The sequence below is a fragment of the Pongo abelii genome, chromosome 1, assembly GCF_028885655.2.
Source record: "Pongo abelii isolate AG06213 chromosome 1, NHGRI_mPonAbe1-v2.0_pri, whole genome shotgun sequence".
NCBI classification, from domain to species: Eukaryota; Metazoa; Chordata; class Mammalia; order Primates; family Hominidae; genus Pongo; species Pongo abelii.
The window spans coordinates 39,727,426-39,755,283 of NC_071985.2; the positions used below are offsets into that span (position 1 = coordinate 39,727,426).

Below are 27,858 nucleotides of genomic sequence, written 5' to 3' on the forward strand. Positions count from 1 at the left end.
ACTGGAGCAGAGCGGGCTGCGGGGGTCTTCCCGGCGTAGGCGGGATTTCCAGTGTTACTTGCGGCTGGACGTGGGGGACTAGCTGCCTTTCTGGCAGCAGGCAGGAAGCCGCAAAAAGTTTCTGAGCCCGCGAACCTGTAGCGGAAGTGGAAAAAGAACGTATGTGAGAGAGACTTATGCCTCATTTAGCAAATCACTATAATCTGCTCTGGTGTGGGATGTGTGGATCGGATAAATCCCATCTTCCGAGGGTCCTTGATGTCGGACAGAAAGGGAAGGCGGGGCCAGCAGAAGTTAAAATACTACCCTTCTGCAGTTCTAGCGGATTTCATTCATTCATTTTCATGTGTCAGGGTGAGATGGTTGTTAGTCCATATTCTGGTGTATATTAATCAAATTGCTATTCTTATAACTATTCTCTGGCGGGAAGAGTAGGGGAGTTGTCAGTGGAAAGGATACACTTGGAACTTGGAGCTCTGTCCCAGAAGGGCTTTCGGGCGAAATGCTGTGAATTTTGCCAAACACTGCCCCGCCTCCGCCTCTGACCCAAACTCCCTACGGTTTGAGCCAGAGAACGTAATTTGCAACAGGTAAAATGTAGAATAAAAGCCAGAGGGAATATAAATCTAGCTATAAGGCTAGAAAAACACACGAATTTAAGATTGAGGGAGACCAAGTCAACCAGAAAAATCAAGCAGCATCGGTGAAACTATCTTGTCTGGGCTGGGTCGCCATTTCAAAGCAGGGAGGGACAGAATAACCTTTGGAAGATACCTCGATTTAACGGGAAGGCTGTTGGCAAGGTTTCCTGGTGTGTCACTGGCTGTTAATAATTCTCTGCTCCTACTTTGTTTCTAGGCCCCTCCTCAAGTGTCTGGCTGAAAGATGCCACCCAGGGAAGGGAACTCGGGCTAGATAAGGAGGCCATTCTTGATGTTGCTTCTAGATCTCATGTCATCACCGAGCCCTCAGCTGCTGGTGGCAGCTGCTCAGCAGACCCTTGGCATGGGAAAGAGACGGAGTCCACCCCAAGCCATATGCCTTCACTTAGCTGGAGAGGTGCTGGCTGTGGCCCGGGGACTGAAGCCAGCTGTGCTCTATGATTGCAACTGTGCAGGGGCATCAGAGCTCCAGAGCTATCTGGAGGAGCTGCAGGGGCTTGGCTTCCTGACCTTTGGACTTCACATCCTTGAGATTGGAGAAAACAGCCTGATTGTCAGTCCTGAGCATGTATGTCAGCACTTGGAGCAGGTGCTGCTTGGTACCGTAGCCTTTGTGGATGTTTCCAGCTGCCAGCCTCACCCTTCTGTCTGCTCCCTGGACCAGCTTCAGGACTTGAAGGCCCTCGTGGCTGAGATCATTACACATTTGCAGGGGCTGCAGAGGGACTTATCTCTAGCAGTCTCCTACAGCAGGCTCCATTCCTCAGACTGGAATCTGTGTACTGTATTTGGGATCCTCCTGGGCTATCCTGTCCCCTATACTTTTCACCTGAACCAGGGAGATGACAACTGCTTAGCTCTGACTCCACTACGAGTATTCACTGCCCGGATCTCATGGTTGCTAGGTCAACCCCCAATCCTGCTCTATTCCTTTAGTGTCCCAGAGAGTTTGTTCCCAGGCCTGAGGGACATTCTAAACACCTGGGAGAAGGACCTCAGAACCCGATTTAGGACTCAGAATGACTTTGCTGATCTCAGCATCTCCTCTGAGATAGTCACACTGCCGGCTGTGGCCCTCTGACTTTAACTCTCCTCCCATATAGAAGGTACTCAGTAAATGATCATCTCTAGGTTGGGGATGGCAAATAATCATCTCAACTGCCAATTCCAAGTGTCTTGAGTACACTAAGGCACAATGCTGTAATCAGTTGGCCACAAATGCAAAGGGCATGTAAATAGGTAATGGTGGTGCTAGTAGCAAATTGGTAGATAGTACATACTTGCCATTTCTATACTAGGAAGTCCTCTTAGTGGAGATGTTTTCATTTTCACTAGATAAAAGATAGAAAGAGATGATAGAGGAAAAGCAGGGTGGTGGAAGACAAGCCAAACACTCTTGCATGGTAACCTTGTAAATATACCTGCTCTATGTGGGTGCTGCCTGCTAGGAAAGTAGGGCTGGGGGCTTTTCTGCATGTTTATATGCCTCCAACTGAATTTGAGGAGAGTAGACCACCAGTATGCTTAAATATGTGATACTTGTTAATGTAATACACCATTCAGGAATAAACACAGTTCTGAGGAACAATCTGGTCAGGTGAAGTTTATTTACAGTAGGTTAAGAAAATAATAAAAAGTCAGAAATCCTAAGTCAGTTGGAAAACTCAAGCTGTAATGTACCCAAACCTTCTGAGTTTTTTGTTGAGTTGCTTGCTTCTGATTTTCACCCAAGGCAGTTGCCACAATTATTCAGATCATCAGGTTGTCTTTATTGGCCAGGAACACTGCCAGTGCTGCAGCAATCACCACCATCAGCACTGGGAGCCATCGCCCACATTGCCTCTGTAGGGGGACAGGGAGACAGAAGAAAGTGGTCATGAGTTGATTGGAAAAGATGTAGGCAAAAATCTTTCTTCTTCCTACTCTAGCCCAGTGGAAAACCCTGGGTTGGTGGTGGAGAAAAAGCTTTTTACTCTGTCTCCCACTTTGTCACCTGTCTTGGGGTAAAACCACTTAACCAATGTTCTCTGGCCCAGGGAGCCATATCCATCAGGGACCAGATATATAAATACTGATATGAATAATGAAGGGTGGAAAATAACCCAGCAAAATTATATTCTTTCTTTGTATTCCCCAGTACTTTTGTGTCCTTCTGTTCTTGCCACCATGCTTATCATCGGCTAAAAGAGCACCCTTTCATACTTTAGCTAAGAGTAAGTCTTTCCTTCTGGCATTGAGAGTTCTGTGAAAGTTGGGCTTTGATGCACGAGCCAGTGTTTTTTTCAATGGTTGCCATAATGTCAGTATAGTATAAACCAAGCACAGTGGGACAGGATGGCCAGTTGTTGGCGTGGGCTGATACATTTTATCTGCAAAACTTGGTTAAAGAAGGAATCGACCCATCATCCAGGGCTTTATGGGAAGGAGAGACCCTCTTACTCTGGGAGGCAGCTGCTGGCTCTGGTTCAGCTCTTCTCGACAGTGCTGCAGCTTACGCAGGCAGGAGAGATACTCGTCACTGAGGTTGTCTAACTCTGAATGCAGTTCTCTGCACTGGGGAGAACATCACCAAAGTCATCACTGTCACTTCTGTCTAGGACAGAGCCCAGGCAGGGGAGACTGCCCTTTGTAAGTTTCACTCATTTGGAATTTTTACCACTATCTTCCCTTCCCAGCCATTCTCAGGGATTTGAGTTTGTCTTTTGACTGTCTCACATTGTCTGGAATGTGTTCATTTAAATGATTGACAGTAGTGCATATTATAGTATTACATTTTATACATTTAAGTTCTTTTATATGACTTTACGTGCAAGTGCTTTGCAAATGAGAGGCACCGTAAAATGAAGTTCTTATAGAACAAACGACCTAGAAGTGACCTTAGTACAAGTTTCTTTCCCGGGAGCTAGTTGCATATCAATACTTCTGGGGATGTGTATGTTTGTGAGTATGTACAAAGGAAGAGTTTTACTCTTTAAAAGACATATAAAGACTTAAGATACTCAATGTGGGACGACATATTGAGAAGTTAATATTTTTATTAAATGTGTTGAGTTTTGGTCGACTTTCTAAAAGGTAACCATTTAATAAAACCTTGAATAGGAGTTGGTATAAATAAGGAAGGGAAAAGATCGACACGTCAGCCCAAAAGCACAGACACTTTATGTAGGCAAATGAATGTCTGTGGTTATCCACTCACAACTTAAACTTTGAAATCCCTGCTCTTTGACTGCCTCCCAGGTTTCTCTGCTATTCTGCAAATGAGCCCTCACTATCTCAGGTCACCCTCTCACCTCCTTTTCCTTGGCCTGGAGCTGCAAAGTCTTCTTTTGCAGCTGGTCTCTGAGATCCCAGTCTTTGTCCTTCCCTGTACCCTCAGGCTCCACTTCGTTAGGGAAGGACTTTGGACTCCACACGGGCAAAGCCTGATCTAAAAAAGCAGCCAGATTCTTGGTGACAGTGAGGCCCACACCTGAGGAAGGGCCCTGAGGGTGAGACCACTGGGAGTGGGGAGAGGGGAGGGAACTTGGGAGGGCGTGCTCTTGGCTAGACTGATGGCATTCTCTGACATAAAGGTTAACTTCCAGTAGGCCCCTGCTAAGCTTGGACAGACAGCTGGAATCTGAGCTCCTTGAGGGCAAGATTGGCATCTTTTCTTTGTATCCCCAGTCTTATCTAGTGCTAGATAGTTTTAGTGAATACTTATTAATTGAATTTCATTGGTTGTATGTCACATTCTTCCTAGTTTGTCAAATAAGTTTGGTGAATGCTTTAATACAATCCCTTTTCCCTGATGTCCTCATTTGAAAGTTGTGAAGATGGCAGTCATATACTAAAATTTATCTTCATACGGTTAAAGATGGTTTTTTAGCCACCCTGCAGTCTTAGTCTTGGTGAAAAGAGCATGGACTAGGAGTCAGAAGTTTTGGATTGTTGTTGTAGCTGTGTTGTTAGTTTGTGTCACCATAGGCTTTCATGTTCTTATCCATACTATGTGGGCATAAAAATTTCTGCCTTATCTATTATATTATGCCCAATGATTGTGAGGAGAAAACAAAAGGTCGTGTGTAGTGGACAGGTGAGGAGCTATTGCCCCTCTGTATACACAGTGAATTCTCAGGAAACATGGACAGTAGACTCTCTAGGGCTAAGAGTGAGTTGACTCTGGCATGCTATGTGGTTTGGGGCTGGCGAGTTGGATGTGATTTGGAAAATCAAGTGTGTAAAAATTGACATGAAATCCTGAGTTCAAAATAAATTTATTGAAATGTTCAACACAGACATGTGCTTTCAAAGAGAATAGAAACCCTTTTTCACAGTTTATATACCTCAGGATAGAAGGCTAACTAGTTGAAGTGTCCTCAGAGCCAATGGTCAGTCCTTAAAAAGCTCCCACACATCCCAGACTTAACAGACTCCCAGAACTGGCTGAGACTCCAGGAGGTCATGTAGTCCATCCCGCTGCCTCTAGGCAGGTAAGGGAAGAGCAATATCTTAGAATTTGTGGTGATAAATTTGCTGACCTTTCTTTGTTAAGAGTTTCTCCTGTTCTTGAAGCTGTAAGGATTGATTCTGAAGCAAACCTGTTGGAAAACACAAGGAACTTGTCTATGCTAGCATATTTACTACAAAGAGTTTTCAGAACTTTGCTTAGAACCTTGGTTATTAAATATGTTCCCATCTGCTGTGTTGAATTTTGTCCCCCAGAATATATATGTTGAAGTCCTAACCCTCAGTACCTTAAATTATGACCTTATTTGGAGATAGGTTCTTTAAAAGATAATCAAGTAAAATGGGGTCATTCAGGTGGGCCCCAATCTAATATCACTGGTGTCCTTATAAGAAGGGGAAATATGGACAGATATGTTCATGGGAAAGACAACGTGAAGAGACACAGAGAGAAGATGGCCATCTACAAAGCCAAGGAAAGAGCCCTGGAATAGATCTTTCCCTAAACGCCCTCAGAAGGAAACAACCCTGCTGACATCTTGGATTTCTAGTCTCCAGAACTGTGAGACAATACATTTCTGTTCTTCAAGGCAGCCAGTCTGTGGTACTTTGCTATGAATATAGCATCCTTATATCTCCCCCTACCATGCCTCTATCTTCAAGTCTTTGCTTGAAGATTTTCCCTTTTCCCTGCGGTTGCTTTGCTCTCTTAATAATCATTGCTGTTTGCATGAAGCTTCTCTATCAGGTGTCAGAGGTTAAAGTGGTGAGCAACCAGCAGCCGTATTAATTGAGTCAGGTTCTCCAGCTTTTCAGAAACTGCTTTTCTTCTGAGAAGTCCCTTTTCCTCTTTGGGCCCAATATGTAGTTTTGAAGTGGATTGAGGCATGTATAGTGTAGGCTTATTTTCTAAACCATCTCTAGTGACAGGTCTATGTGACACACTCATGTACATAAATTAGAATATATAAAATAAGAACTGCTTTAGGAAACCCAGTACTTAAAAAAAATCTGCAATTCTAGGGGAAATGTAAGTGGTGTCATTGGCATGGAAGGAGAAAAGTAGAAAAAAAAGAACAGAGGCTAATACATAATTTATGGAGAGCTATGTAAATGACCTCACTTCACAAGAAGAGGGTCTGAAAATGCACAGAGTTAGAGCGTATGCCAAAGACTGGGCCCTTAGTCCCTACTCTGGGTGCCTTTTGTGGGCCAGGAGCCCCAGGAAAACCCTGTGGACTTTCAGAATCTGGAAAGCGAACTTACTCTGCAACTGCTGTACTCTGGTCACCAGGGTGAGTTTCTCCGCCTCTGACCTTTTTAGTTGACCTGAAAATGCAATAATGCAAGCCAAAATAAAGGAACCCAAGACTTAATGAACTCAGTACTTAAGGATGGAAATTAGTAATAGATGCTGTCTTGTCGTGGCCTTTAACATGTGTCTGTTGGAAGTTGCTCTGTCTTCGTGTCCCAGTTCTGAAGAGGTAAACCAGAAGCCAAGTACCTCAGGTTTTGTGCATCAACAATGTTGGGTTGCATTGAGGCTTGTGTTTACACACTATCTAGTCCTCTCTATCAGCGGACACAGAGGGTGTGACTGAGAGACTTTCTCTATGCCTTGTGTTTCAACTGACCTTTCCCTTTCAAATTAGGACTGTGGCCTTGCCATATGTGACTGATGTGGGAGCAGCTGTGATCTGGCCCAGAGGGATGGGCTAAAAAAGAGAGCTCAGACAACAAGATACTCTATCGAGTACAGTGAAATTAATTTTCAATTTTGGATGATTAAAACAGTCCTGCCTCTCCCTCAAGGTAAAATGAGACTATAAAGCCAATCAACCAAATCAAGCAAACAAATAAAAGGCTGAAGCCTTTCTCTTAACTCAGTTTCTTTTTTCTTAGCTCACTTGGCCATGGCTGCCATGTGCCCAAGGCCTCCAAGGAGAAGAGTACCTTGTAGGTCCTGGGTATCCAAGCTGCACAGGTCTCTGTCCCCTTGCAGGCATTCAATCTTGGCCTGCAGTTCCTGGTGCTCATTTTCCAAAAATCGCAGGGCCTGGTTCATCTGTAAGTCCCTGCTATCTGCTCCCTGTAAGGAGGAGGAGGGGCCGATATAGAAGGAGGTCAGTGTTGGGGTGGAGGTTGGGGGGCGGGTACCATGGAAGAGGAAAATATAGAAAATTCTGGAATTTTAGAGATGGAATGTTAGGGAGATGAGAAAATAGAGAAATCTTTCTTTTTTCCTATTCTTCCCTTTGCTTTGTTCCTCACATTTATAACAGCAGATTAGACTTTTGATATTCACAAGGAACTCGTGTCTTTTATTTTTTTTTTTATATTTAGAGATGGGGGTCTCACTTTTTCACCCAGACTGGAGTGCAGTGGTGCCATCATAGCTCATTGCAGCCTCGACCTCTTGGGCTCAGGCAATCCTCCCACCTTAGCCTTCTGAGTAGCTGGGACTACAGGCATGTGCCAGTAGTTTTGAAGTGGACTGAGGCATGTGTAGTGTAAGTTTATTTTCTAAACCATCTCTAGTGACAGGTCTAAGTGACACATTCATTTACATAAATTAGAATATATAAAATAAGAATTGCTTTAGGAAACCCAGTACTTTAAAAAATCTGCCATTCTAGGGGAAATGTAAGTGGTTGTCATTGGTGTGGGACTCATGTCTTGACACTTCGGTAAATCACCAAATTAAGGAATACGAAGTCATTAGTTTTCTAGATGGTTTCGTTTTCTCTTTTTTCTTCTTCTGGCAGTATCAATTTTTTTTTGGTTAGGGTCTTTTTTTTTCCACAAAGATTCAAAGTTAAAAAACCCCCCACAAAAATCTTCATAGGAGTTGCCTTATAGGTAATGGGAAGAAGAGAACAACAAAGGTTGAGATGTGGATACCACGCAGAGTGACCAGCTGGGTTCACTCCTTTGATAAGACTCACATACTCTGTCTCTTATCAAATGGGCTGTTCTGAGCCCTGCTTCAGGAAAATTACAAAGATCAGCTTTTGAGGTGGATCCTCAAAATTCCAAACCAGGTAAATAAATCTATGCAAAATAATAGCTAATATTTACTGAGTGCTTTTATGTGCCAGGCATTGTGCTAAGTGCTTTACATGGATCGTCTTACTTAATACTCAGAACCACCTTATGATGTAGGTACTATTATCCTCATTTTAGAGATGGGGAAACTGAGGCTTAGGACAGATTGAAGATGATGGAACCCTTGAGGATGCCAAGAGTATAATTGTAATTGCTAAATATAATTGCTTAAAAAACACATTGGCAGAAAGTGTTAGTACTCACCTGTAAATAAATTAGTGACATTCTTTCTGTGCCAACAGTGAGCAATTCTGAACTGGATGCTTTTTTGGGATGGATTTTGGAGAGTGGGTTGGGAGATGACATTAGTAGGCTGATGAATATTCCAGCCAGTTCTTTTCATTTGGGTGGTGATGGTGTCATTCCAATGAACGCTTAGTTCATTTGCATGAGCAATGCAGACATCCTTGCTAAACTCAAAATTAGATTTCAGAGCCAAAACAGTGAATTTGGTACAAAGTAGTGGTGACTGAGGTACTGAAAGCCAGATGCTGTCAGCTGTCTTTGGAGTCCCTAATCCAGAATAGCTTCTTTCATCACCATCCCTCCTCCCCATACCCTGTCTTCCCTCCCCACCCCCAGTGCCTGGTACCTGCAGTTTGGACTGAAGCACGTGGAGTTGGCTCTCCAGCTCCCTGTGCTGGGTCCCAAGGGTCCTCCAGTCCTCCTTCAGAGCCTCATACTGGCTCCTCCACTCTTCACACTTCTGCTCTGCCAGGGCCAGGGATCGCTGGTGGAGATCAGAGAGGAGAGAGTTCCAGGGAGTTGTGCAGCTGGCTTCCTTGTTCCCCAAGCTGTCTGGAGTCCTCAGCCCCATGTCTATGTGGCATCCCCATACCTGTGTGCTCTGTAGTTGCTGCTCTGCATTCATTTTCTCCTCCAGCACTTTCTGCAGTGACTCCTTGGCCTTCTGCTCATAGCTGTTTTTCTGGTCTTCCATCTCCAGTAGTACTTTTTTCATTCCCCAAGGGGAGTATTTCTGTAAATTTGATGCAATTCAACAAGTACACATTGAGCTTCTGTGTGCCAAATCCTGAGCTGGGATACAGAAATGAAAAGAAGTTGGTTCTTCCCCCAGGCAGAGATACCAGTAATCTAGTGAGCCATTTCTTTTAGGGTAGAGCTAGCAAGGAGAGTCCCTCAGGCAATGAGAGATGAGTGGGGGGCATAATAAACAGTGCCCTAGGCTTGCTGGGCATTATATCTGAGGCCTTCCACAAGCTCTTGAAATCCAACATGTCTAAACAGGACTCATCTTTCTAAACATGTTCTTTTTTCTTGGGGTTCCTATCTCAGTGACCAGAATCATCATCCATCCAGGCTTTTCCAAACCCTAAACCAGGGAGTCAATCTTCATTTTCTCTCTCACTTCCTCCCAGTAATCAGTTGGTCATTGAGCCTTGACAATTTCCTTAACAGCTCATATCTGTCTCCTTTCTATTCCTACTGCTGCTTCCTTAGTTCAGGCTCTAGTAGTAGTGTTATGTGGATTAATGCAACAGCCTCCCTTTCTTCAAATCTTGCCTCCCTTCAGTCCCTTTTCAGTCCTGCATTTAGAGGGTTCTTTCTAAAATGCAAATCTGATCTTGCCACTTCCTGTATAAATCTCTCCATGGATTCTCAGCATCCTAAGAATCACATCCAAACTCCTTGTCATGGCTCCACTTACATGCCTAGACTTTCATCCCATGCTACTTCCACCTAAGCTGAGATGTTTGCAGATCCCCCAGCACTCTGTTTTTTGGGGCTCTGCCTTTACCCATATAGCTTCTTCTGCCTACAGCCAGTTAACTTCTATTCATACTCAAGATTCAGTCTAGTATCATCAGTTCTGATAAATTGACCAACTACCCCCATCCCACAATGTCTTATGGATTAGGTAGCTTTTCTTAGTGTTCATGGTGTTCACATAGTATCCCCTGCATGCCTCTATTATTCTACTCTATTGACTCATCTGTCTTTCATACTGGATTGTAAACTCCTTCAGGGAGGGAGCATACTGCTGCTGCTTTAAAAAAAAAAATCATTGTAGCTTCTCTACAATGCCTAATGAACTCAATGTTTTAAAGTTAATACATTTGCATTATAAACTTCCTCCTGGCTGCAGGATTAAGGAGACACAAGCGCAGCTTTGCAGATTCACTGGGGGTCTTGCCTTCTCCCTTTCTTTCATCTTTATGCCCTGTGATATTGGAGAAGGCAGGCAGATTTTATTGTCAATTCTGGATTACCCGCTGTGTAAGCAGTAGACCAGATGACAACAATTTAGGGATCAATATGAAATCATTTCCATTTAGCTTTGGAATTGTCTGAAATTTTGGATTTAAATTTGAGCGAGTCTTATAGTTTTGGAACTTTCATTAAAAACCAGATCCAGGAATTAACCTGGTTGAGGTCATATGTAGGGGATGTCCCAGTTATTGGACATCCAATGACCATCCATGCTGGGCACTGGTTATGTGTTATTCCCTATTGAAAATGAATAGACTGGCATTCTGGATTATATATTAGTCTCCTGTGAACTTGGTTGGCATTATTTAGTCCTGACAAAGCAAATTATGCTGAAAAAATGAAAGTTGTGGACCAAGAAACTTATAGACTCCATAAACTCTCTTCCCCTGTAAGACGCCATCAACGTGGCCAGGACTGGCTTCTCTCTCTAACTCCAGATGGGAGAATTCTGCCTGTTTCACCCCATTCTCTTATTTGACATCTTCCCACCTGTCAGGTATCCATCACTTCTCAGAAAGAAAGCTGATTTCTTTCTATCTCTTGTAAACCAAGATTAGGCCAATCAAGAGATTACTAATGCTGGAAAATGGTGTTACAGAAGAGCCAAATAAAAGAGCTTTTACATTCTTCCAGAGGTTGCTAGAAAAAACAGAAAAAAGTTACCCATAGAATGAAAATAATTTTCTAAGACTTCATTATAACATCTAACTCATCTGTTCAAAGATTAGGATGTGTAAAGGGCTGTCTTGGTGGTGTGAATCTTTACCAAGGGCCTTTCCCTACAGTGTCAGGTATTCTCAAGGTTCCCCTGGAGCTGACAAAGTGGTTACTGCTGGCATTCCTCCAGGGTGCAAAGAGAAGGATACTGGGAAAAAGGGAGAGGAAGGGAGAGGAAGACTAAAGTGTAAATGGCCAAGCCAGAACTGGGTAAGTAGGAATGGGTGTGTTATTCTCTATCTGGTGGCGTTTCTTGAAAGTAAGATTGAGGTTCAAAAGCATTCTTCTCATTTAATTCTAGATTCCTGAGATGGAAGCATCCTTCAGAATGCTTACCTGGGTACAGGTGTACAGCTGGTTTTCTAAGGATCTCAGTTTCCCCTTCAGTTTGTCTTCATTAAGCTGTCCCTGGAGCAAATGGGATGAGTTAATGAGCTTGGGCCGAAATCTAGTCTGCAAAGAGTTTGACTCTATATTCCTATCCTACTGCCCAGCACATGGTTGGTGCTCAAACAGTGAACTCTTTCAGGAGGCAGGCAGGAGCAAAGATGACAAAGGATGCTGGATAGAAGAGGATCTTCTCCTGTTTCTCTGGACTAGGACAAGAAAGAATCAGACTGGCCTCAAGTCCTCTTTTTACCTTGATTTTTATCAAATGGCTCAGGGTAGCATAGCAGGGGGGGCCCTGGAAGGAAAGCTTCTAAGCTACCCTTTTGCTCACTATTTCCCTCTCCTGTCTAGGCACTTCTACACTCCTCACCTCTTCTCAGTCTTGTACATGGACTTTTCCCTGTAAAATGTACGCCAGTGAGGCTAACGCAGTCTCCCCTCCCGGGAGAATGTTTATTCCCTCCCTTGCCCTCGGTTATGAGCTCATTTATATCTCCTCAACATTCCTATGTTGAAGTCCTAAGTCCTGAGTGCCCCAGAATGTGACCATATTTGGAGAAAGGGTCTTTAAAGATGTAGGTTAGTTAAAATGAGGCCATTAAGCTGGCCCTAATCCAATATGATGGATGTCCTTGTTAAAAGAGGAGATCAGGGCACTGCAGGAATGCCACATGGAGACACAGAGAGAGATGGCAATCTGTAAGCCAGGAAGAGAGACCACAGGAGAAACGAACTCTGCTGACACCTCGATCTCAGACTTTTAGCCTCCAGAACTATGAGAAAATAAGTTTCTGTTTTTGAAGTTCCCCTGACTGTGGTACTTTGTCATAGCAGCCCTAGGAGATTAATACACTCCCCTCCCTGTCACACACACCTCCACATGCACACACACACCTTCACATGCACACACACACCTCCACATGCACACGTACACTTCCACCTGCACACGTACACCTCCACCTGCATACACGTACCTCCACCTGCGCACACACCTTCACATGCACACGCACACCTCCATATGCACACGCACACCTTCATATGCACACGCACACCTTCACATGCACACACACACTTTCATATACACACACACCTCCACCTGCACACGCACACCTTCACATGCACATGCACACTCCCACCTGCACACACACAAAACCTCCAGCTGCACACGCACACCTCCACATGCACAGATACACCTCCACATGCACACGCACACCTTCACATGCACACGCACGCCTCCACATGCGCGCACACACCTTCACATGCACACACACACATCCATATGCACACGCACACTTCCACATGCATGCACACCTCCACCTGTACACACCTCCACCTGCACATGTACACCGCCATCTGCACACACACACCTCCACATGCACATGCACACCTCCACCTGTGCATGCACACCTCCACATGCGCACGCACACCTCCACCTGCACACTCACACCTCCACATGCACACACACCTCCACATGCACACGCACACCTCCACATGCACACACACACACCTCCACATGCACACACACACACCTTCACATGCACACACACACACCTTCACATGCACACACACACCTCCACCTGCACACTCACACCTCCACATGCACACACCTCCACATGCACAAACACACCTCCACATGCACACACACACCTCCACATGCACACACATACCTCCACATGCACACGCACACCTCTACATGCACACGCATACCTCCACCTGCACACGCACACCTCCACCTGCACACGCACACCTCCACATGGCACACGCACACCTCCACATGCACACGCACACCTCCACATGCGCACACACACACACCTCCACATGCACACACACACACACCTCCACATGCACACACACCTCCACATGCACACGCATAGTTCCATCTGGACACACACACTTCCATCTCCACACACACACCTCCACCTGCATACGTACATTTCCACATGCACAAGTACATACTAGACTCAAGATGAGAACTTCTTTAAGAAAGCAAGAAACGGAGAGATATTAAAGCAGAGTGAGGGCGGCAGGGGGTGTAAGGGAGCTTCCCAGAAAGTCACATTCTATTTATTCATAAGCTGGGGCTGTCTAATGGTATTTTGGACATTCCAAGAAAGATGCTAATCTCAAGGGCGAGAGGGCAGCAAGGCCGGCATGAAGAGCCAATCTGTTTCTCAGTTTTTCAGTATTTCAGCTTAGTGGCTACAGCTTCCCTGCCACTTTTTTGTCCCCTCCCTTTGTCGACTTGCCCCTTTTGCCCAGGTAGGGGTTTTGTTATTGCAGCCTGGAGTTTTGTGTAGGGTGTATGTGTGTAGGGGAGGGGGTAGGGGAGCCATCAATGAGAGCAAGTTTTCCAGAGAAAGGCAGTGACCGGTTTTCCTATCCTTTCTCTGGCTTTTTCCAGCCAGGCCAAGTGGGACGCTTGTGAGGTCTTGAAATTCCACCTCTCTTTAGGCCCGAGACGCCATGGCCCCTCTCAGCCAGATGGCCTGGACGTTTCCATCTCTTATAACATTTCCGGTCTGTAACGGTCTGGGGGTAGAGGAGGGGGCTCGGCTTTGAGGTCCGCCTCCCTCAGTGAGTTTCAGGGTGCCTGGGGGAGGCAGGAAGTGGTATCTCGCAGCTCCTGTTTTGATCTTGTTTGTCTTATTCTTCTAACCATGGGAGCCAGGGGGTGCCCCCACCCTTTCAGCTTCCTGTGTTACTCAGCTGGGGCTTGCAAAAGCAAAAAGCGTTGCCAAAAATAATTTTTTAAAGTGCCTCCTGCTATTAATGTTTTTCCTAACGTCTCATGTTAGGGAGAGCAGAGAGTCAGGGATTTGGCATCTACAATAAGCACAGGGCTTTGGGACCATTGGAAGATGTGGACAAAGACTTCTACTGTTTGAGCTTTGAAGTAACTGGTAAAACGGCTGCATTCCGCTGTGGCCTGTTCATTGTCAATCCACAGGTCCTGAAATCAACTGGCTGTACACCTACCTCCTCTGGTTCACATCTTCCGGCTCCACACATTTGCCTTTTCCCAAACTCTTTCTATGCAGAATGCAATCAAACCTACCAAGGTGAAGGTTTATCTTGCTATATTTTGGGAAGAAAACAGGCCTAAGGCAATATTCTTAAAATGTTCCCAGTCTCCTACCCTTTTGGGGTATCTCCTCTCTCCGCATTCCATAGTATGGCTTTAATCCAATATTTTGCCTCTTTCAACTGTTTTTATATTGGCCCAACCCCAGATTACTTTTCCATTCGTGTTGCAACGGAAGACAATTTACGATAGCCCCTTCAGTGGGGATGAAGGGCCACCCAAGTCTGGAGCTTGAACGAAACCTCTTTCCACAGCTCTGCTTTTCTGGACTCCCCAAAACGTCACAAAAGTCGCAGCCAAGTTGTTGCAAATCGGGCATGTAGTTTCCTGGTCCGAGCCCCAGGGCTCCCCACACTGAAGCCCAGTGTTACAGTATGTGGGAAGAAGCACTTTTTACAGGACTACTGCTGACATTCTAGGCAGTTAGACCCCGGGAGCTGAGGGCTCAGAGGGCATATAACCCCCAGTGAAGAGAGGAACAAGGCGGAGGCCATACACACCTGGTGCCGGTCTGAGGTCTTCAGCTCCTGCTTCTGCGTGGTTTTCCCCTGCCTCTGATCTGCTCTCCAGAAACACCACCACCTCACCACAGAAGCACCAGCCCACAGCTCATCTCTGCTGTAGTAGAGGTTGCTTAGGGCTTCAGCCAATCCCCGCTGTGCTGTCATCTCAAGATCATAATTCCACGATGCAGATCTTCAAACCCAAGGCTGCCCTGCTCTCGTTTTTGTATTGCACAATATTGAAAGCTTACTTTCTCTGCTAGTAGAGCTGTTTCTGCCCTGAAGGTTGGACCCTGCTCAGGAGTCTCAATAGTGCCGCAGGGCCTATGGTATCCAAAAGGCCTAGAGACATCTGGAGGTGAAGCCAGCGGAGGGAGCTGATCCTTGGAGTTCTAATAGGGAGTTTGTGGTGAGTTCTTAGCATGTGAAGTTGTAAATTCAAATTTATGAAGGTCAAATGGCAAAAATAAAGGTCTGAACCATTTCTGGCCACTTTCTTCCGATTATTTTTCCCAGAGCTATACTTTTATTGAAGTTGAGGCTTTCTTGGAAGAGATAGAGAGTTGAATTGCCTTATTTTAGGGGAAACAATAGCTGTTAACTGAAAAAGTCTGAGACTGTTTTTCTTTAAAACTGGAAGCTGGGGGTTGGTGGGGGGGAGCGATGAAGAAGAGAAGGGTGAGGATTGGGAGGGGTGAGAAGAAGGGAGGGAGAAAACCACAACCAAGGGAACTTCTGCTCTTGGGCTGGAGCATGGGGTGAAACTCCTCCTTGGAGACAAACCCAGAAATGTCTCTTAATATATCCCCCCTCATTCCCACAAAGCTTGCTTTGATTCAAGCTCTGGTTGTGTCTTACCTGGGATATTACAAGATTCTCAACTCCCCCAACCCCCGATTGGAGCCAGCGTTCTTATTGCTACAAGTTAGAGAATCCTTGAACCCTCCCCCCTCTTTTTTTTTTTTTTGAGACAGGGTCTTGCTCTGTTACCCCATGCAGGAGTACAGTGGTGCATCTTGGACCTCCTGGGCTCAAGCGATCCTCCTGCCTCAGCCTCTCAAGTAGCTGGGACTATAGGTGTGTACCACCATGCATGGCTAATTTTTTTATTTTTAGTAGAGATGAGGTCTCACTATATTGCCCAGGCTGGTCTTGGTCACTCAAGTGATCCTTCTGCCTTGGCCCCCCAAAGTGTTGGGATTACAGGTGTGAGACACTGCATCCAGTTGGAAGTTAGAGAACCTTTTAAGACACAGATCTGATCATTCACAAGTCATTTCCTCAGATAGTAATTGTATACCTTCTAAGGATGAGCCAGACATTGCTAAGTATAGGACTTTAAACCTCAATAAAGCATAGTTCCATTCCTACTCAGCTTATTACCTATAGCAGTGTTTCTCAAGCTGGGTAGCATGCATTCTAATGGATCTCTGGTTTTATATATACACATATATGGGTTTCATTATTCAAGTTTGAGATACCTTGTTCAACAGAAAAAGTTTAAGACCCATAATTCTAAAGACCTGTCTAAGATCCTTTCTTTGGCACTACTCTGACACACCTTCGTTTCAGCCATACTCTGCTATACCCAATTCTTTGCCATACATAGGCCTGTAATCATTCCAATTCCTTTACCTTAAACACTCTTCTACTTTCTGCTTTTTTCCCTCATCATCACTCTTCCTTCTCTACTGGTGAGCTCCAACTCATCCTTCAAGATTCAGCTAAAATGGTTTCTTTCCTTTATTTTTATTTTTTGAGACAGAGTCTTGCTCTGTCACCCAGGCTGGAGTGCAGTGGCACAATCTCAGCTCACTGCAACCTCCACCTCCTGGGTTCAAGCGATTCTTGTGTCTCAGCCTCCCGAGTAGCTGGGACTTCAGGCATGCACCACCATGCTCAGCTAATTTTTGTATTTTTAGTAGAGATGGGTTTTCGCCATGTTGGCCAGGCTGGTCTCGAACTCCTGGCCTCAAGTGGTCCACCCGCCTTGGACTCCCAAAGTGCTGGGATTATAGACATGAGCTGCCATGCCTGGCCAGGTTTCCTTCCTTTAAAGCCTTCCCTAGTCCACCTCAGGCGGAATAATTGCTGCCTTCTTTCTCTTTTCCCTGCATCATGCTGTATGCACTGCTGCTATAACCTTATTACACTGTTTTGGTGTTATTTATTACATGTCTCTGTCTTCATGGCTGGACTGTGAGCTCCTCAAGAGTTAGGACTGTAATGTTGTTTGTCCCTGTAGCACAAGGCCCAGCACAGAGTTGGAACTTATCAAATGACTGTCAAACAAATGAGTGAGAGGATCTCAATTTAGCTGAGGACCAGAAACCACCTCACATGCACAGCTGTCTGCCCAAAGTTCCCACTCTGTCAGTGAAAATAACCTAACAATCAGGAGCCCTGACCATAGATTGAAAAATCCAGGTACAATGTCTGATGTGAGGAGCAGGGCTGAGCTTAGGAAGTCTTTTTTACATCACTGCAACTTCTCAGTTTTGTTCCTTACTCTCCCATCATCTTTCTTTCTCTGCTCAAGCCATCTTTGAGGTAGGGTGAGATGTCACACAGGCCGGTGAGGTTGTGTGCTCCATCTCTTTCCACCTGGTGCTTTATGCTTTGGTGGTGTCAAGCTGCTTGTAGCTCATACTAATACATGAATTTATAGTATATACTAATTTACAGGTTTCAACATGGGGATTCTGAGGAACCTTGGGAATCCCCAAGACCCTTTTAAGGGGTCAGCAAAGTCTTACTTTTTCTAATGACATATTTGTGTGAAGACTGAATTTTTCTTTATGTTTAAACCAATAGATTGAATACAGAAGCAAATATGAGAATCTAGCTGTCTTTTTTTAGCCAGACATTAAAAATATTTGCAAAAGTGTAAAGCAATGACACTCCCATCACTAATTTTGTTTTTGAAAATATGGTTCTTTTTCTTTTTCTTTTTTGAGACAGAGTTTTGCTCCCGTCGCCCAGGCTGGAATGCAGTGGTGCAATCTTGGCTCACTGCAACCTCCACCCCTGGGGCTCAAGAGATTCTCCTGCCTCAGCCTCCCAAGTTGCTAATACTACAGGTGCATGCCAATGTACCTGGCTAATATTTTGTATTTTTAGTAGAGACGAGGTTTTGCCATGTTGCCCAGGCTGGTCTTGAACTCCTGAGCTCAAGTGATCCACCTGCCTTGGCCTCCCAAAGTCTGGGATTACAGGTGTAAGCCACCGCGCCCAGACTGTTTTTCTTAAAACATGTAATTTATGTTAGCATGAAATATTTTACTATCATTATTTTAAATTTAATAATTCTTTCTCAATTTGTCTTAATTTCTTTTCTTTCTTTCTTTTTCTTTCTTTCTTCCTTTCTTTCCTTCCTTCCTTCTTTCCCTCCCTCCCTTCTTTCCTTCCTTCCTTCCTTCCTTCCTTCTTTCTCTTTCTTTCTTTCTTTTCTTTTCTTTCTTTCTTCCTTCCTTCCTTCCTTCCTTCCTTCCTTTCTTTCCTTCTTTCTTTCTTTCTTTCCTTTCCTGCTCCGTCACCTAGGCTGGAGTGCAGTGGCACGATCTTGGCTCACTGCAACCTCCACCTTCTGGGCTCAAGCGATTCTCATGGCCCAGCCTCCAGAGTAGCTGAGATTACAGGTGTGCACCACCACGCCTGGCTAATTTTTGTATTTTCAGTAGAGACAGGGTTTTGCCATGTTGGCCGGGCTGGTCTCTAACTCCTGACCTCAGGTGATCTTCCTGCATCGGCCTTCCAAAGTGCTGGGATTTATAGGCATGACGCACGGCACCTGGCCAACTATTTTAATTTCTAATATGGTAAATATAAACATTTCTTATGTATTTTCAATAATTTAAAAAGTATAAAGGAACCTGAAATAAAAAATTGGAGAACCATTTTACTAGACTGTGTTATGCCCTTAGATTTTTTTTTTTTTTTGAGATGGAGTCTCACTCTTTTGCCCAGGCTGGAGTGCAATGAGGTGATCTCAGCTTACTGCAACCTCTGCCTTCTTGGTTCATGTGATTCTCCTGCCTCAGCCTCCTGAGTAGCTGGGATTACAGGCATGTGCAACCACACTCAGCTAATATTTTTGTATTTTAGTAGAGAAGGGGTTTCGCCATGTTGGCCAGGCTGGTCTTGAACTCCTGACCTCAGGTGATCCACCTGCCTCAGGCTCCCAAAGTGCTGGGATTACACGTGTGAGCAACCACGCCCAGCCTTGCCTTTAGACCTTTGCCTGTACCCCAACTAAAATACTATTCCTGCTTCCATATTTTCCTGGCAAATGCTTGTATAAGTATTCCCCTGGCTCTTTTCTTCTCTGGAGTCACTCATTCCTTCTTGTATTTTCCTATATCTTGAAAACATTTCTTTTATTTTTCATGTTTTTGTATTGTTTAGTCATGTGTCTTTCTTACAAAACCATGAGCCTTCTCAAAGCAAGAACCCTATCTAAATAATCTCATTATTTCTAGTGCTAGTCCAGTGTTCTGTATAGAGGATATAACCTATGAATATTGTACATTGAATGGACTAAAATCAAAGGCCTGAATTTTAGTTGCCGATCTGCCACTAACTAGCTGTGTGACTTTTGGCAAGTTACTTGACCCCTATGAAACTCAGTTTCCTTAGGGGCAAAATAAGAGTATTAGACCAGATTTTCTCTAAGGTCCCTTCCCACTCTGATATTTTTATTTGGACTGAGTGGGTACATGGCATGCTGGTTTGGATAAATATCAGTGTGAATCCCATATGAAAATATTTGACATTTACCATATTCAGTAACATAAACTATATTGAGATCTTCCTTCATTCCTTCCAACAAATTAAAAAATGGGAATTCTTGCCACTTTTGGTTCTGGGTCTTCTTTGGATATGTAGCACCATGACCCTCAGGTGATGACCCATATATTTGTTGTGACCTGTTTGACTTCTAGGTCTGAGCACCATCCCCCTCATCTCCTGCCTCTTCCCAGCTCACTTTTCAGTAGTGAGAAAACCCCTTCTCTTACTGTGATGATGTGGAAAGAAAAATGAGATGGGAACATATAGAAGCCCATGAGCTTTGTTCAAAAAAAATTTCATTCCCTTACCTTCCAAGAGCTGTCAGAGGCCTGAATCAGAGTGGACAGTAGGTCTTGGAGAGTCACCATTTTCTGTTTTAGGACCAGCTCCCTTTGTAGGGCCTCCTGGGGGTGCGGGCACAAAGTGCAAGAGGGTAAGATTAACCTGGAGGATCGGGGGTAGGTGGATGGAGGAACTGAGGGGAGGGGTCACATGCCACTTACTTTGAGGTAATCAGAAAGCTGGATGATTTCCTGGAGAAAAAGAACAAGGGTATTCAAAATGTCTCTAAGTCCCCTGAAACCCTGGGACATAGAACCAGAGCCTGGGTTGGCTTGTGTAGAGCAAACCTCTTCTGCTTTGGCTCTGACAGGGTCCCTTTAGTCCCCGCGTCTATGCTCAGTATGCCCTTGCCATCCAGGAAGAAGATGCCCCTCCATCCCAACCAAGTTTATCATGGAATTCCAGAATGTCAGAGCTTAATACTTTCTGATTCCACCCCTTCAAAGTGAATATGTTCTTACCTTATCCAGAACTGCAACTCCGTAACTGGAAAGAGAAGAAATTAAAAATCATGATAATGGACCAAAGAATCAAGTCAGGAGGCAGTGGGTCGATTCCTTCTGAAATCCCTTCTGAAGAGCCAGTAGGGTGGGGAAGGGCTTCCTCTTTCTTAATTAAGGTGGACATGGAAATTCATTGTGTTCTCTCTAGAGAGGAATGGATGGGATGTGAGAGGGTTAGCGTCAGGAACTCACTTGGTTTGCTGACTGGCATCGTTCTTAATTGTTGGTCCTTCTGCCTTTGTCTGAGTACCTGAGAGATGGAGGATAAGTAGATTTAGAACTTATGGGGAGGAAGTGAGGGAAGTGGGGAGGGACAGGGACTCTCCATTGCCAGTGAGCTGGGACAGCTGTCTCAGGATTCTCTGCAGGCCCTGTGGAGTGAGGGAGGCTCTGCTCTTACCACGGTGGTGTTTGGGTGGCTTCTTGATGGGAGCGTCCTGTGGAGGAAGGCCCCCAGCCTGTGAGGAGAGGTGGTCAGTCAGATCCCTGCAGATGCCTGAGGGAGGAGGATGCTGGGCTGGAAAGACTTCAGAGCTGGTGCCTGTCACCTGGAAGGCAAGTGGGGAATGCTGAAAACCACTGCCTGGAGCCTCTTGAAGGATTCTCCTGATGATTTCAGAAGGAAGAACTAACCATCATGTTTGTTATGGACTGAGTGTTTATTGTCCCCCCGCCCAAATTTGTGTGTTGAAATCCTGTCTCCCAATGTGATAGTATTAGGAGGTGGAGCCTTTGAAAAATAATTAGGTCACAGCAGGGAGCCCTCAAGAATGGGATTAGTGCCATTATTAGAAGAGACACGAGAGAACTTGCTTTCTCTCTCTGCTCTCTGCCTTGTGAGGACACAATGAGAAGAAGGCCATCTGCACAGTGGGAAGAGTGCTCTCATCAGACACCAGATCTGCAGGATCTGTGGTCTTAGACCTCCAGACTCTAGAATTGTAAGAAATAAATTTCTGTTATTTAAGCCACCCAGTCTGTGGTAATTCATTACAGGACGAAGACAATGTTTCAGATCCACAAAACCAAAGTAGCCCACTCAAGCTTTCAGAGCCACACAGGCTTCTCCTGCTCCTGACATCCTTGTCCTGACTGGCAGAAATGGTCCTCCTCAGGCCAGGCATATGTGGAGCTGTACTTTTCTCTAGGTTTTCTCACTAGAATCTCTAGTTGTTGTTTTTTTCTCTCTCTCTTTATTTGGTTTTGGCCACTTACATAGCCAGCATGGTGATGTGGAAAGAGAACTGGTCTGAGTGGGGAGTGAGGGGATCTGGGTTCAGATCCCATCTTTTCTAGGTCTCAGTCTTCTGTCTGTGTAGTGAGGAGTTTGGAATAGATAATCCATAAGGTTCCTTCCATATTCAAAGGAAAGCTTCCTTCCTCTTAGTAACAGCTAGAAAATCATTGAGGTTTTGTGTGAAGACTAGGTAAAGTGGGGAGTTGTGGGAAGGTTTTTTGCTTAGTGTACAGTTCATTTTCTTTTGCAACTGGGCTCTAGGATCATTTCTCTGAACAGCATCTCCTATTGAGCATAACAGATCCACTAGTTAAGAAGCCCTGATGAAGTACCCACTCTGGGTAGGGAACAATGCCAAGCATTTCCATGGAACCTAGTGGACACATCCCTGCTGTCAACATGCTCACAACCTCAGTAGGAAGATGGTTTGCTGGCCAAGGTCATCTCAGCATACCCTGGTTTTTGCCAGCATTGTTCCTTTCCAGGCCAGACTAATGGGCCCTCTAAGGGTTACACAATCTTAGAAGATTTTAACCTCACAAGGCCCATAGACAGCAGAGGTGGCCTGGAGAAGCCAGGGAAGGCTTCCTGGACCAGATGAGGCTATAGCCAAGTGATTTAATAGAATTGGAATGACACAAGAGGAAGTGAGAAGAGTGAGCACAACAGCCTTGCAGAAGAAAAGAGGACAGATGTGTCTGTGTGTGTGTCAAGAAGACTGGCCTGTGTACTTGGCATATAATAAGCTTTCAGTAAATATTTGATGACTGATGGATGAATGAATGCTGTAAGATAGCTGTAGAAGATATGTGTATGTTGCCTAAATTTGAACTGATATAGGCATTACCTTTGGAATTATTTTTATTTATTTTATTTTTAAGTTTTTTAGAGATAGGGTCTCCCTCTGTTGCCCAGGCTGGGGTACAATGGTGTGATCATAGCTTATTGCAGCTTCAAACTCCTGGGTTCAAGTAATCCTCCCATCTTTGCCTCCTGATTAGTTAGGACTACAGGTGTGCACCACCATGCCTGGCTAGTTTGTAAAGTTTTTGATAGAGACAGGGTCTTGTCTCTATCAAAAGGCTGGTCTCAAACTCCTGGCCTCAAGTGATCCTCCTGCCTTGGCCTCCCAAAGTGCTGGGATTACAGGTATGAGCCAACATGCCCAGCCCGGAATTGTTTTTAAAAATTATTTTTTCTCTCTTACAAGTCAAGTGCAGGACAAAAAGAGCTAAACAAATGAAAATACAACAGCAAAAATCTCTGAATAAGTAGCTGTTGGCAACTTTACTATAAGTAGCTCTTGGCAACTTTACTATATGACTGAGGAAGAAGGACTTAATTTAGATCACTCTTTAGTGACCTTGAGCCCACCCACCCTCCTTATCCAGAGAGGGTCCCAGAGCACAGAGCAGTATGTCCCTTGACACGGCCCACCTGCTCTCTGGGAGAAGAAATCCTGCTGGCACAAGACAAGGGTTCCTTGAGGACAGTCACCTGGCCTGGCCACCTGGAGGGCCCTTGCTCCCTGGCCTGGAGACGCTGCACCTTGCCCTTCTCTAGCTCCAGGTTTCTCCTCCTGAAGAACTGCTGCAGTCGAGCTCTCTGGAGCTGCTCTCTATGCTGGATCCTCAGCGTCTTCCCCACCTGGCGGCAAGTGGTCACATTGGGACGGCAGCGGCGGCTTTCACGGGTCTCTTGCCTGCGCTCACACTTGGCCTCATAGCTCTCAGCCCACCGTGCCAAGCCAGGGGAGGGCCTGGGATCTGGGTTGATCATGATGACCTCCGAGCACCTGTTGCGCTTGGCTTCCAGTTCCTGGAATAGATGCCTGGATCTGCCAAATGCCAAGAGGGAGGAGAAGGGGAGGGGTCAGAAGATGGGCAGAAAAATGACTATCTCCCTAGGCTAGGGGGCAGAAATAGCACAGGGTTCCATCCATGTATGTTGAAAACTGAGGACATGGTGGTATCATACTGGGAGTCAGGACTCTTGGGCTCAGTCTCTAATGAACTAATACAATCTTATAAAAGTGAATTCCTGCTTTTCTCTAGCTGATGTTTCCCCTTTGTAAAGTAAAAGGGTCTCTATGGCTGCCACTTACTCCTTGACTGAACGTCTTACCATGCCTCTAAGTCAGGGGAACATGAGAAATAATTGATTAAAATCATAATGAGCTTATAGCCTCTTGGATGGCAGGTGTGTGTTCATTTTCCAGACTTCTAGAGAAGCAGCTAAGTTGAGCCAATCTGCCCTCTTATCCCCCAGTTGAAAAGGAAAGTCAGTATCTTTACTGCTCTCTTGGTGCAAGCTGTCACTAACATAGTTGGGTGACACTTCTCAAGGATCTGGAGGGCTAACCACACCCCCCTCAGGTGGTGACCAGTCCTGTGACCAGGACCCACTGCTCTCTTCTTGACTTTTAGCAACTAGCTTGTGAGCCTGGACGTGGCATGGTTTAGGAGGGAAACCCTACCCTAATTCCTCCAACCTGTCCTGACAATGGTCCATGGGCCCCCTACTCCAAGCTCAGGACTGGGCTGTGTCTCTCAGGTGCAGATCAAGTCCAATCAGTATTGACTGAGCATCTGCCACATGCCTAGTGCTGGCCAAAACCCATTTCAGAGCATCTGGCTCCAATACTCTTGGGGCTGAGGGTTCCATTTCTTTAGGATTACCTCCCTGTCAGGGCTAATTCTGGTGCCAAGTCTGCTTTCCTTAGCCCAGACACAGATTGTGCCATCCAAACCCACAAGCACATGAATTATACCTCAATAAGGCTGCTGCAAACAGAAAAGAAACAAAACAAAAACAGTAATCAGAAGTTTCCAGGGAGACAGGCTTGGTGTAGGGGCCACAGGATGTCCCTCTGCATGGCCTTACCTGATATTCACATAGCACCCAGACCTGAATCCCCTTTTCCTTCTCTGTGCCTTTCTCTTTCCTACTCTTCCCCACCTACCTTCTGTAGTTTATCCTCCTAGAACCCTCTGGTCACTTTGCTGAGTTGGGCTGGATTTGGATGAGCTGGATCCTGAGCGTTGGAAATTCTGTGTCCTGCCTCCTCTGATCACTGGAGTCAGACCAGGGACTGATGAAGGAAGAGGGACTCCCCCTCACAGCTGCTGCTGCTTCTTTTCCTCCCACGACCTCATTACCCACCACCCTGGGAGAAGAGTATCTCAGCTTCACCAACTAGCAGGCATTTGCTAGCTCTAACCCCTTGGGGTTTATTTATAGGCCAAACAGACTCAACAGGTAGCAGACTCTCTGCCCCTTTACTGGGACTTCGCTATCCTGGCTCAGTCTGGAATTCTCTGCAGGATTCTTGTTTTCTCTCTGACCCTACCACTCATTCCCCAGGGTCATGGGTGGGGCAGTCTTCTTCCCTGAGAGGAGTTTTGTGTGGTCAAGCCCTGGACACTCAAATGCCTGACTCTTGAGGGTTGGAGGGGCATACTCTGGTGTCAGGCAACATTGATTCCAAGCAGAAATGTGAGGTTGTTAATGTTTGTCCTCTACATACCCATTCTGAATGGCTCTCTTCTTTGTTTTTCCTTACTTCTTCTTCTTGGATAAGGGTGGGAGTGGGCATAGAGGGTGGTCCCTTGACTTCCTCCCTGCCACTTTCTTTCTTTAAAGTCTTAAAAGAAAGGGTCTGAGAGACCCATGTCTATTGTTATAAATGACTGAATGGAGGAGACCCAGGATTATGTGCATGTGAACTCCATGTCTAGAACCTACACTCACAGCATCCCTGAGCCACAGCCCCTGGCTATTCTGCCATGTATTGCAGTGGAGAGCCCTGGCTCTTGGAGTCACACTGTGTGGACTCATGTCCTGGCTCTGTCACCTACAACCTGTGTGTGTTTTTAGATAAGCTATTGAACATCTCTAAGCCCCAGTCTCCTCATTTATAAAATGGGGCTAGGACCTGCCTTATAGGTTATAAGGATTAAATGACAAAATGCAGGCCATGCACCTGGCATGAAGCACACAATAAATGTTACCTTTTAATAATAAAGACATAAAGTATTCTTATTAGGTTGGTGCAAAAGTAATTGCGAATATTATCCTTGTTATGCTGATGTTGGATATTGAAGACTTGGTGCTGTAAGACAAAGGCTCCAAGCTAAACTAGCACTTCTAGGACCAAGAATGCCTTCTCTCATCCTCTCAACCCTCTCTCTCTTTGACAGAGTATATTGTTTACCAGATTGAGGGGATGCTGGCCCCAGGCTGAAGTCCCATTTACTTCTGACCTCTGGGTTTGGACTCTGACCTCTGGGTTCCTCTGACCTCTGGGTTTGGGCTATAAGGAGAAAGGGCTTCTCTGTGGTCTGGACATAATCGCCATCCCAATTACACCAAGCAGAAAGGTAAGGAAGAGATGGGGTCTGCCTGCGTCACACATAAGGTGTGAGGTCCCCTCCCTGTTTGGCTCCAGCTTCCCCACAGGTTTTGTATTGGAGGCAGAACATTGAGAATCCTCCTACCTTCTTGCCGCAGAGGAAAGGGTTATGGGGGAGAAGACAGTGCCTGAGATGAGGTCTCTCTGGGCTCTCCACCCAGCCCACCAACCTTAGTCCACTGAAACACACAGCTGCTCTGCTCTCTGCTTCCTTGGGGCAGACATTGAGCCTTCTTACCCAAAAAAGGAGCTGCAATGGAAATGGCTCCTTAGAGAGGAGAGTGGTCCCAGATGCCTTGGCTACCACACCTGCTAGGATTTGGTGCAGCATGCTGCATAGAACCCTACCCAGGTTTCTGGGATATCTGGACCCTACTGACTTGCTTGAAAACAAGAAGGTATGTGGGACGGCTGATAGGGATAGGCTGCTAAAGAAAAGGGAACTGGTCCCCGTAGGGTTCAAAGAAAGATCACTGGGCCACTGCCCAGGCTTTCTGGCATCTCTCAGGTTCCCCCCTGGCAGCATGACTGGGCTCACTTAGAGCTTGGAGGAAGAAGGGTTACTGGCTGGGAAGGCTCAGCCTGGTCTCTCAGGCTGCAGAGAGAGAACAGGGCACAGCTCCTCACCTGACTGTGGCTTGACATGCCTTTCTGAGTCTTGCTTTTACTTCCTGGCCATGTGTGCAACGGAGACAATGAATGGCTTCCTGCATGGGTTGGCCTTCCTGGCCCAGAGCTCTCAGTGTGAACTGAGGGGAGAGGGGCCTGCGTTCAAGCTGCTGGGAAGGCAGTCTTGTGTTCAGGGATCCCTGCTTTGAAGAAAACTATAAAAGGTCATTTAATTCATGCCCATATCACTGGGTAGCCTGAACTCTTAAGTCATTTGACTCACTCTTAATCTAATGTAATCTAATCTACTGGAACAGAGGAGTGGTGCAAGCTGTACCCTGTGCCATGGCTAGCGCCACAGAAAACCAACACAGGTTACTTTCTTCGTTACCCAAACCCCTGGCACCCTTAAACTATGCCACCCACTCTCTCTTCACCCAGGGGAGCTGGGATGGTAGAGCATCTTCTGCCCTACCCCAAAGTTGGAGTTCCCAAACCTGGACACAAAAGCATCCTCCTTCTCAGTTACCTCCAAGTCCGAGGCGCCAACTCAAGCCACTCAGGAAAGCATTCCAGCTCCTGGGAAGATCTTGGCTCTGGTTTCAGATGGAGCAAGATAGCAGATGGGTAAAGCACACGCTTTCAATCCATAGGTCTGGGCCCTATTAACACGTCCCTTCTTGGTACTGTCTTTCTTTTTTGCACAGCAGCCTTGCTGAAACAGGAAACAGACAAAGCCACAAGGTTCGCAAACCCCAGTTCCTCTCTCTTGCTCTCTGGTATCATCTAAGTGGGCCCCTGAACTCTGAGGCCTCCAGGGCTGGGCTCAGG

General features: G+C 45.6%; 2 protein-coding genes across 5 annotated transcripts; one reads left to right on the forward strand and one right to left on the reverse strand.

Moving 5' to 3' along the window:
* Window positions 1-2,247, forward strand: C1H1orf74 (chromosome 1 C1orf74 homolog). The gene is given in 2 exon segments (NM_001131368.1): window positions 1-159; window positions 859-2,247. A coding segment is annotated over 1 exon segment (810 nt). The 5' UTR covers window positions 1-159; window positions 859-933; the 3' UTR covers window positions 1,744-2,247.
* On the reverse strand, window positions 2,241-27,794 carry TRAF3IP3 (TRAF3 interacting protein 3). 4 transcript variants are annotated; one of them, XM_002809506.6, is made up of 16 exons: window positions 27,557-27,794; window positions 23,445-23,844; window positions 21,171-21,318; window positions 20,963-21,020; window positions 20,729-20,753; window positions 20,429-20,458; window positions 20,234-20,329; window positions 11,499-11,570; window positions 9,052-9,192; window positions 8,806-8,943; window positions 7,062-7,197; window positions 6,375-6,437; window positions 5,183-5,242; window positions 3,953-4,089; window positions 3,102-3,215; window positions 2,241-2,504 (listed from the first exon to the last, which is right to left on the reverse strand). In XM_002809506.6, exons 2-16 carry the CDS (start codon window positions 23,784-23,786, stop codon window positions 2,412-2,414), a joined length of 1,653 nt encoding a protein of 550 aa, XP_002809552.4. In that variant the 5' UTR covers window positions 23,787-23,844; window positions 27,557-27,794; the 3' UTR covers window positions 2,241-2,411. The 4 variants fall into 4 exon arrangements, with proteins under 4 accessions (XP_002809552.4, XP_063581501.1, XP_063581497.1 ...); XM_063725431.1 differs by having other exon boundaries at window positions 23,505-23,844; window positions 27,557-27,732; XM_063725427.1 differs by lacking the exon at window positions 27,557-27,794 and adding an exon at window positions 27,046-27,081.
* Between the last annotated feature and the right edge of the window lie 64 nt (window positions 27,795-27,858).